This window comes from Harpia harpyja, chromosome 4 (genome assembly GCF_026419915.1).
Source record: "Harpia harpyja isolate bHarHar1 chromosome 4, bHarHar1 primary haplotype, whole genome shotgun sequence".
In the NCBI taxonomy this organism is placed as follows: domain Eukaryota; kingdom Metazoa; phylum Chordata; class Aves; order Accipitriformes; family Accipitridae; genus Harpia; species Harpia harpyja.
The window spans coordinates 72,441,553-72,452,139 of record NC_068943.1 but is presented as its reverse complement, the minus strand read 5'-3'; the positions used below and the strand labels follow the sequence as shown (position 1 = coordinate 72,452,139).

General features: G+C 41.5%; 1 protein-coding gene across 2 annotated transcripts; it reads right to left on the bottom strand.

The window, feature by feature from the left end:
• Positions 1-583: 583 nt before the first annotated feature.
• Positions 584-10,081, bottom strand: NUP43 (nucleoporin 43). Of its 2 annotated transcripts, none has more exons than XM_052784745.1 (8): positions 10,061-10,081; positions 9,011-9,133; positions 8,644-8,721; positions 7,541-7,718; positions 5,153-5,288; positions 4,078-4,229; positions 2,973-3,095; positions 584-1,672 (listed from the first exon to the last, which is right to left on the bottom strand). In XM_052784745.1, exons 2-8 carry the CDS (start codon positions 9,020-9,022, stop codon positions 1,458-1,460), a joined length of 894 nt encoding a protein of 297 aa, XP_052640705.1. In that variant the 5' UTR covers positions 9,023-9,133; positions 10,061-10,081; the 3' UTR covers positions 584-1,457. The 2 variants fall into 2 exon arrangements, with proteins under 2 accessions (XP_052640705.1, XP_052640704.1); XM_052784744.1 differs by lacking the exon at positions 10,061-10,081 and adding an exon at positions 9,495-9,644.
• Between the last annotated feature and the right edge of the window lie 506 nt (positions 10,082-10,587).

Genomic DNA, 10,587 nt, shown 5'->3' with positions numbered 1-10,587 from the left:
CCCAGACACCCCCCGGCCGCTGCCCGGTTTCAGGCACCGGTACCGAGCTCGAGGGATAAATACCGATTTTCTAACGGGGAAAAAGGTTTTGCCGAGCCCCCGTGATCCAATTAATGCCTGAACGAAGGACGCGTTAGCGACCTACGTGTGCAAGCCGCCAGGAAGGAAAACGCCTCAATTTATCACTCAGTGACGCCCTTCGACACTTTCTTTTCAGGCAGAGTGTTGCATTTCAGACCAACTGGGAAGCAAAATTTAAGACACTCCTGGCAACGCCATCCATTCCTGCACGAAGGGATGACAGCCCTGTCCCCAGCGCACCATCCGTCTCCTCCCACCAGACACACAAGAAATTCAGATCAGGTAAGGCTGTGACGTGGAAGTAAAGTACACTCTAAAGCGGTTTTGAGGGAAAGTGACATGTAAAACCTTGTAACTTCATCTGCTGCTGCCTCAATCCCGAGGTTTCCCTCCATCCTTCAGATTGTATCCCCAGGCTCAGTCCAAATAACTTACCATTATTTATCTTCCTGCAAAGATGACAGCAAGTACATCTATTTGAACTCATTAAGTCAGACCAGTATTCTTGTGCAAAACTTTTTATTAAAAAGAGAAAGGGGTCTCTGCAACAAAAGGTAGGTACAACACTAATCATAAAATTTTAACTCTTTCAAGATTGCAACAAACCAGATGTGAAACTTTGACTGTGACAAAGACTTACGTCTCAAGTTTAGAAAGTCTTATTCTCACACCCGAAAACACAGCCAGCACATGTCAATTATTACCTCTTTAACTATAAAAAACCACTTTTCCGTTGAGAGAGTTACAGCACATTATCAAGTTTTAACATGCAGTATCCATGAAGAAGCTGTAAATAATCCAAAGTAATGTTACTAAAATGCTAGGATTCCTATAGAACCTTTCACATTTCACAACTTTAACAGTCTTCCTTTTCAATTCTCATGAGCTAACATAAAAAGTTATGTTCCCTGAAATATATAAAAAAATGCAGCTTAAAAAAACCCATCTCTCAGCTGACAAAAAGAATTTCAAAGAACCCCATAGTTTGGCCTTAGAATTAATACCTGAAAAAATATCTTTTAAAGGGAAAAAAAACCAAACCACAAAATCAGGGGTTTACCTTTTCTTCACATCATATGCATGCATGTATTATGGACATCAGTTTACAGCAAATATCTTGCCCTAGTGACTACCTTCCCACTTACCAAAACCAAACAGGCACCAGGGAAGAAGTCAGTTACCCATCCAGGAGCATCAGTAACGAGTGACAGCTGTCAGAATCTGAGGTACCTTACATTTCTTCTGCAGTACCAGCACCAAGCTGTAGACCTCTCCCACACACACTGATAACAGACTAATGAGTATCATTAAGAATGAACCTGAGATTTCCCAGTAGTTCAAGGTGATCCATACTTCAAAGGGATACTGGAGTTGTTTCATGCAAAAAGTTGTCTGTTCACGTAAATAGCTTCTGCATCAGTACCATATACTAGGCATGGTCCTAAAATATCTAAACTATTCACAGACAAAGTCTGATTTGGAATTAAGTTGGTGATTTCCATGCGGTCTTTGGTAGGATCGTTGCTTAGCCAGGCACTTACTACAGACTGGTTAATGGTACTGTGCGAAAAATAGGTAGTACTTCTTCCTCCTGAAAGGAGAGGGAAAGGGGGAAGAGAAGAAAATAAGTTCCAATGTAGTTTATATATTCTCAGAATTTGGAGAAACGTAGGTATGGGGCAGACATAATGGAAATACCATTTTACATTTAAGTCAGTTTTCAGAGAAGTTAGCTGATGTTGTCATCTCTTTGGTAAAAAAAGGAAGAAATAGCTTAAAAAAAACCCCAAACAAGTACCTTAAGTGATTACAGAAACCTGCTACCACTTCTGTCCTCAGCTAAGACAAATAGGTCAGAAGAGCTATGAACTCATCTCGCTGAACAAACAGTCTAAGTATCTAGAAGTTTTTCTAGCCACAAACTAAAGCAAGGACAGACCTAAGAACAGAAGTCTGTTTATACAGTGTCTTCCTATATTTGGGGCATCGGCTTTGCTTTACTAGCACTTATTCCCTACTGTCCCTTCTCCCTACTTACTCTGCAGCAAGTGATATACCTGGATTTGACTTTGATTTTTTTCCACACATTTTACATTCAAACACAGTTTGAGAACTATCATTCAGCATAAAATTAACAAGTGGCTGAAGTGGTGCTAAAGGCTTTAAATTTAATATACCTGAAAACATGCAGAGTGCAACTTGAATTAGTTATCCTACTGTTTCCCCATATAGAACTGAGCTTTGAATGGCAACTTTGATGCCAAAGGCAGCAAATGACATCTGAAAGTTTCCCCATTGTTTACAGTCTGAAGTGGCAAGCAATTAAGCGGTCTTTGTGACTAAAATGGGAAAAATCAATGTTTATATTAAGTCAGTATATCTTTAATTAAAATCCTGCCACAATACAAAGGTATCCAGTTTCATTCACTGAAAGTTCCGATTATGACCTTCAGTAATAAATTCATAATTCCACTATCCTATTAACGCATCAATTATTTTGGTACTGTAACATTTTGTGTATCTCCCTCAGAGACTCAGATAGTAATGTGTCATTTAGGCTGCCTTCATTTCTCTTCTATATACAGATGACTTTTAAGTGAACATGATCTATCTTTGAAATACTAGATGTGCCTCTTCACACATTGGACAGAGTACAGCAAATTAAAAAACTCAAACAACCAAACAAGCCAGACCACAAAAAACTCACACAACTGTTAGCCTTATAAGTAGTTTTCCTGAAGTGCCTATCAGGGCTTTCTTTCCAAGACAAGAAACCACCTTTTAATTTTCTGTATTAGGATTGTGTTATTAATTGGGTCATGTGAGAACATCGACTTTCATTATGTTGCCAACTGACAAATTCAGTGCAGATTGACTTCAAACATCCTTACCTTGATGAAGAAAAGATGTTTTTTCAGATATGTCTGTGGAAGTATCCCAGTGCCAAAGAGATCCATCTTCAGAACATGTAAATAAGTGATCGGGGTTGGAGGGATGGAAGTGAACTTCCCACACTGGAAGTATCAAACCAAAAATCAAAAAAAACCCACTTCAGAACAAGCATCAAGTACTTTGCTCAGTGCACTTTGGCTAGTATGATGTGGACATGCACTTACAAGAACCCAGGCCCCCACCAAAACCTTCCATTATTAAGAGTGTGTGGGTAGGAGACCCCAAACCCCATCCTTAATTATTTATTGCAGTTTTCCCTCCCCTGGGAGAAGGAAGAGGAAAAAAAAAAAAAAAAAAAAGGAGACACTTTTGTAGCTTTTTCGGTACTGCAAAAATTGTTAAAGGTTAAAATCTTATCTGAATTCAGGCATTCTGAATATTTTCTCATGCTGTCTTCCCTACTATTAAGTTTAAATTTGCAGACAGCACACATTCCTTTCCAGCACACACATTATTATTTTGTGTCCAAATACCACAACTGCGGACAAGATATTTAAGTCAGTAAAACTTAACATCAAGAAATATTTTTACTGCTTAGATATAATTATGGCATCAAGTCAAGAAATTTTCAGCACGAAATGAATTGCTATCTTGTTCATATAAAGTTACCAGGAAAGTGAGCTGTTTCAGCATTGTGGAGGCACCAAATGGATCTCTATCTCCAGTTTCCCCTCCTTCCTCACGTTTTCAAGTTTGTTAGTAACTGCATCCTTGCTTTGCTATACCTGCATACCACAGCATCAATTTCTATGACTATTTATATACCTACCCTTCTAGAAACACAGCCATTCTGATTAAATGCATCTAACAACTCATTAAAGAACTGCTTACTAAGTCTAGTTTTAGTTTAGATAGAGTTGGCTTTTAGATAAGAACAGTCTCATACACAGAGAAGGAACAAACTGAAGCCAACTGGATGAAAACACATTAAGTAGCAACTATGTGGTTGTTTTCTATCACAGCTACACCACCTTATTTTTTACAGAAGTTAGAAACTTTTCTAAAATGCCACCTTCTTCTCTCCCCTCCATTTCAGATACTTACTTTCCGCTTCATGAGCATTTAGCAGGGACACTGGCATAGTACCCTGCCTGATGTCCCATATACTCAGCATCCCATCCTGGCCCCCCGTGGCCACAATATGCTGCTGATTGGGATGCCTGTCCACACAGTGCAGTGGCACTCTGTCACCTGTCCTGCAAAGGAGAAGGAAAAAAAAAACCCCACAACCCAAACATGAATTCTTTATTCAGCTTCTGTTTTCTCCTTCTTAACCCCTAGGAGTGTTGACGAACAAGGTAATGGTATCGACTGCAGCTTCAATTTCTGTAGCATCTGGTCACTACCGGCTGAAGCTGCATGACATCTACTGGAAATTAGAGGTATGGCAATAACGTGAAGCTAAAATTGCATGAGCATCAGATTCTGGCCCTATGGTATACAGGCATCTGCAAGGTATCTGACAGCTTTACGGGAGTGAGAAAGCCTTGCATACAGATAATACTCGACCTATAATAATAAGAAGGTTACTCTGAAATTCATGTTATAATTACAGTTTCAACATATACTAAGAGTTACAAAGGGAGACTGGGCACTAACAAAACCAGGTACCTAAACCACAGCCTATTAACAGCAATGGGAATTATTCCACAGACAACAACAGGATTTGAATCCAGCTCAGTTTGTTTTCTCACAATACCTTATAAGGCACAAAGTTAGCTTTCAAATACATTTCAAATGTCAGAAACTTTATATTAGGCCTGTGGAGAAAAACAGATGTAAAGTATTTTTAATGAGGGAAAGAGTTTTTGGGTTGAGGGTTGCGATTTTTTTTTTTCCCTTAAAAAAGAGCAAGTGTACAGGTGAGAGAGTCCTTCAAGAGTTAAATCATAAAACAGACCAGCTAAATACAATGCCTAGCCACAATAGTAATTCAGCCATTAAGCAGAATCTGCTTTTGATTATTTAAATACCAAAGAAGTTAAACACCTTTAAAAAAAAAAAAATCAATCATTTATCATCCCATTGTCAAGAAGGTATTGAGAAAGAGTTAAATCAGATTATATAAAGTAACACATGCTTCTCAGTAAATATGTAAAAAAAAAAATTAAAGTCTTACAAAGAAAGTATTTGAGATGGCTCATTTCTTTGCTGTCTGAGGTCCCATATTTTTAACTGTCCAATCGAATTTACTGTTAAGATCTCAGTTGTGCGAAGGAAAGTCACTGCATGGAGTGTACTGCTGTCTGCATTGTCTGCAAGAGACGAGGAAAGCATTCAGGTAAACCTATGGAATGCTAGTCTCCATTTAATTACAACAAAATAACTCTTTTTAGAAAACAGAACACAGCTGCTTAAACATGGTTACAGCCTGCATTTTCAGGGGCAGAGACAGACCTGTGTCATGTGAATTTTAAGTCTTGCAAGGGTACCCTGTGAAAAAGGAGCCCTTGCTTCCTATATTAAACACTACTGAGACAAATCTGTAAGAAGCTATATTTAATTAGCTCTAGTGCTTACTGAACTACTTGTTGATCCATAAGATTTCTTTCCAATAGTTCCTAAGAAAAGGAATCAATTTAGCCAGGTCCATGGTTTTCATAAGAGTTTTCCTTATATGCTCTGCCTCTACTGACAGGAGGCAAGCTATGGAGCTTTTCATAAAGCAGTTGCTCTTTTGAACACAACAAACAGTAACTCTGGCTGAGAACATTAAGCAGTTGTATACAGAAGCACTTAATTCACCAACTTCTTTAGACCTTTTCCAAGGACTGTCAATGTGATATCCATCCGTGTCCCTAAAGCCAAATCAGAATTACACTGTGCTTGTTAATAACTAAATGGCAAAGCTCTTTTTTCAGGTCCTTTCCTCCAGTGCTTCTTTTGGTCACAATAATTTACTATGTCAGACACTTCACAGCATCGAGGTGAAACTTATGAGGCTTTAGGAGAGAACACAGACACTATTTTCTTATATTTTCATTGTGTTATTTATATATAAACTTTTAATCTTGATTACAATGGGGTAACATTGTTAAGTCTACTTTCACCTCAAGTATTTTAAAGTTCTTTGTGTAAGCCCATACTGAAAACATAGGTGAATTTTTTGCTGCATAAGATGGAAACCTTTTCTGATAGTGAGACAGGCAAGTTACATTGACGCCTGGTTACAAAGCAAGCATTTTTACATAGTACTATTAAGTCAGCACTAAGAAAACTAACAACTCGCATCCTGCACATTATTAAATCTGTATGTAAGTATGTGAGCAATTGCCCAGAGAAAAATACCAATTTTTTTTGTGGACATCTGCTTCCTGTGAGTCAGCAAAACATTCTACTCTATTAAACTTGCACCAGAACACTCTGTGTTAATGTAAAAATTAAAAAAAAAAAAAAATCCTTTTAAACTAGTTAATATTCTCACCCCTCAAAGGGGAAGTTACCCTGTTCTGTGTGCCTGTGCTAATAAAATCTGCCTCATGCCCTGCTACTTTTTTTTTTTTTTAAAAAAAGCATGGGAAGGTTTCCTACAGGAATTCTCAAGGAGCTTCAGTAAAGGGCTGTATGCAATTAATAGGATTTATCTTATCTCTGTATATACAGCCGTGCACACACAAGTAACCTGTCTAGAAATCCCACAGCACTTCCTTCCTTAATTGGCTTATCACTGTGTGAATTCCTTCACCTGTTGGAGGAAAGACTTCGCTTGAGGAGAAACACAGGTGCTGTGTCAAACTGCAGTTTCAGGGAGAATGTCCTGGTTTAATAATGCCACTATCAAACATGGTGTTACTGTCCTTTAAATGATTTCTGCTTTTAAGTTGCATTTCCAACAGGTGCTACAAACTTGTATTCTATTTCCACGAGACTAGCATGATAGAAGAGTTGAGAATAACGAAGTTTTGACACCTTTCACAAATATCTTACTCTATCACATAATCTATTACTCTAGGAAATATGGAGCTTTTTCATTAAGGCAAAGATGATCAGTGTAAGCCATGATATCTGGTAGAAGAACAGGGTACAAACAGTGGTTTCTGGTTCTTGGTGTTCCTTTAGACACAGAGAAAGAGATGTTTCTATATATGGACACCATGAGGATTGATCTTAGTACAAATAGTGAACTGAAATGACCATTTCACTGACCTCTACTCAGGAAGAACTTGAGACACAATACTTCTTGAAATCTAACCGTATTTCATGTACATTGTCATAACATTTAACAATTCTAGATGAAACAGAAGTCTAGAGAATGTTAGGCTTGAAACTTCTGCATCAGTTAAAACATTAAGTTGCAAATACCTGAATGAATATAGAAATACATCTGAAATATGCTTCAAGCATCTGAAGTCTTGAGGAATACAGGGATAATCTGGAGCAAATGCATTCAACTTGGAATATTTAATTCAATTCTCAATTGACTTTTTTTTTTTGTTATCATTTGAGAAACTAAAAAACCAAACAAACCACTCCCAACTAAACTAATTTGAACAGTTATTTGGCATACCTATAGTTCTTACTGCATCCTTTTGGTCAGCTCTGAAGAGATTTATTCTACCATCTTCTCCAACAGTGACAATTTCTGGGTTGTTGCAAATGACTCCAGTACACGCTGCTCCACCACAAGATGTGTTTTGATCCACATGATAATGGGCTTTCTCCCACCGCTGGTTGGCAGATAAAGTCTAAGCAGTAACCAGACATGAAATTCTGCTGTTAAATAATGATCCTGATAGACCAAAGCTTCCAGAATGCTCACAAAACCAGAAACAAGCTCCACGAAAGCCACACTACCTCACCGGAATGAGAATCTCCTATACAAATAAGAATCAGAGATCTATATTTTCCTCAACTCTTGAGCACACAACCCTTCAATGAAGCATTGATTATTTCTTGTCTGAACCACCTTTTTCACATGAGCTAGAAACCAGAAAGAACACAATCTATTTATGAACTGTGATATGTCTTCCACTAGACTTATCCCTTCAATCTTTCTCCAGGACAAGGGAAAAGAGCTGAGGCCTTTACAAAACATAAGGTCAGGTTTAGATTTTGACTGCAAGGAATTTAGTTTATTTTAGGTACCACATCAAATTATTAACAGATACTAGTCTTTATTGTGTCACTGTGAATATATATAAAAAAATCATTATGCCTTTATATTCAGTGATTTATAATCAAAGCGAAAGACTACAGAGTTTACAAATCTTCCCTCACATGACACTTGTGAGAAGAAATTCAACATGAGTCATTTAGTTCAAGAGTGCAAAAACTCTAATAAGGCAGGTACCAGTCCATTAATACCCACTCCCCCAAAACAATCTATACTCTTGAAGTATGTTATCAGTGAATGGACTATTTGATTACAGATATATACTAATGGATACCCCAGCCTATCTGGCTCTGCAATCTAATCTATGTAGTATGTGTGCAAAATGCTTTTTGCTTTCCTTGTATGTATAAAGCCAAAGCTTTTTCTAGCAGACTGCAAAAAATTTATTTTGGTATGCAAATGTTTCTTGCTCTAGTAGTTTTGAGAAATCTTACACTAAGATCAAAGTGACCTGTATTACACAGAATAGCAGCTTAAAGCCAGTGCAAGTTACTTACCTGGTTATTTTGATGATGACGGAATACAGTTACAGTTCCTGTTGATGAGGCAACCACGATTCTCTCTTGATCCAAAAACTAAAGAGAGATAATAAGCACACTATTAGTTGACATTGGTACCAAGATGATCATTTTGATTTTGGAGGAACCTAAATTATTGGTAGATACAGTAAAAAAAACCAAAAACCAAACAAACAAAAAACCCCAAACCACCACACAACAAACTGATACTGGTTGGTTCTTTGCCCTTCTTCTTCATCAGGATTTTTTTTTTCAACCTCAGCATTTTGACAGCTCCCTATCACTTAATTTCTCTTAAGTGACAAACCCTTAAAAAATACAGATCTGTTCAACACAGCTACTTTACCTGCATGTCCATAACATCACCGTTGTGCCTGATGTCACACAGCAGCTGAGGTTCTCCTTGATATTCAGCACCGAGGCCCACATTTCCAAGCTCTCCAACAGACCAAATAGAGATCCTGTTATCCTGTAGGGAAACGACACCACCGGTTTGACTTTTGAAAATGCTTTTGAAAGTACCTTAACAGTAAGCCAGCCTAGATGTCACGGCCTCCTCGCGGCAGCCAGGGAAAGCAACGGGCCGCCGGCCGCAGGGAAGGGCTCGCCCCGCGGGATAACCCTGCCGAGCAGCGGGCCGGCCCCCCGGCTTCCTTAGGGACGCGAGCGAGGCACAGTCAGGCGAACGCCGGGTCGGGCAGCGCTCACGGCAAGCTCCGGCCCTCCTCTCCCACGCGAAGCGGCGGAGGCTCGGGGGGCCGAGGCGGCGGGGGGCCCCGCCGGGAAGGACGCGCCGCGCCTCCGGGCCGGCCGGCCGGCCCGCCCGCTACCTCGTTGTCCCAGGAGCCGGTGGCGAAGAGGTCGGGGGGCTGGAGCGCGGCGGTGGGCAGTGGCCGCCAGCGCGTCTTGCTGATCTTCTGCGACACGAACTTGGCGCACACGTCCTCCATGGCCGCCGCGCGCCGGCTGCCGCCCGCCCCGCCGCGCGCCTGCTGATTGGCTGCGGCGCGACGGCGAGCGCGGAGGGACAGGATTGGAGCGCGGCGGTGAGCGCGTCCGGGCGGGTTCGGGCCGGGGCCGGCCATGGCGGGGGACCGGGGCGGCCGCCTGGCCGGCCCCGCCGTATGTAGCAGCCGCGCGGCGCCAGCTGCCGGCGTTTACCGAGACGGACGGGCCGGGGTGGGCCGCGCCCCGCCAGCCCCGGCCGTTCGCTAACCGGCAGCCGAAGGAAGCGGGCGCGGGGCTCGCGTCCCCGTCCCGGGGTAACGGCGGGACGCCCGGGGAGGGGGGGGCGGCCCTGCCAACAGCGACAGCAACCGCTAAAGGGGCGCCGACCGCCCAGGCGGTACCCGCAGAATCGGGTCCGGGAGAGGAGGAGGTGAAAGAGTGCGCTTACCTGCCTGCTGACCTGCAGGGAGTCTTCCCCTCCCCAGGTCACGCGTAGGTGTCCTGTCTGCGAGGTCGCCGCCGGCTTTTATTTTCTCAAAATCAATGACCTTTACGCCAACTAATCGTCTCTGGTCTAGATTGGCTTTTAAATACCTGCGAGTGGTACTCTCCTCCCTCCGTCAGTCCCACCTGCACAGAAGTACAACAATAATTTTTTTGTTCCAAATAATGCCTTAAATCAAACAAGCGCACACATGCACTTCCTTTATCGTATTTCACGTGAGACCTAAACAACCGTGCAATAAAAAGTTCAGAGGTTAGTTGTAAAATGAGCTAAAGGCTGACATAGCTACGTTGTCATTTCAGAGGTTGGGACTCTCTGTCCAGTCCCTGCAGTGCAGTAAGGGACTTCCTCACAAGCACCTTCCTACTTTTACAACCTGATTTTCTGCTGCATTTTTGTCAAAGCTGCTGCTGCCAGCTATCTGAGGTTCTGTCAGGTGGACTTCTCAGCATCAGCAGCAGTGGCTTCGT

Excerpts from the sequence above, each read along its gene's own strand:
- NUP43 (XM_052784744.1), bottom strand. The coding sequence starts at position 9,614 with ATGGAGGACGTGTGCGCCAAGTTCGTGTCGCAGAAGATCAGCAAGACG. Across the intron at positions 9,134-9,494 it reads CCGGCTCCTGGGACAACGAG|GATAACAGGATCTCTATTTG; the intron begins GTAGCGGGCGGG and ends GTTTCCCTACAG. Across the intron at positions 1,673-2,972 it reads AACATCTTTTCTTCATCAAG|GAGGAAGAAGTACTACCTAT; the intron begins GTAAGGATGTTT and ends CTCTCCTTTCAG.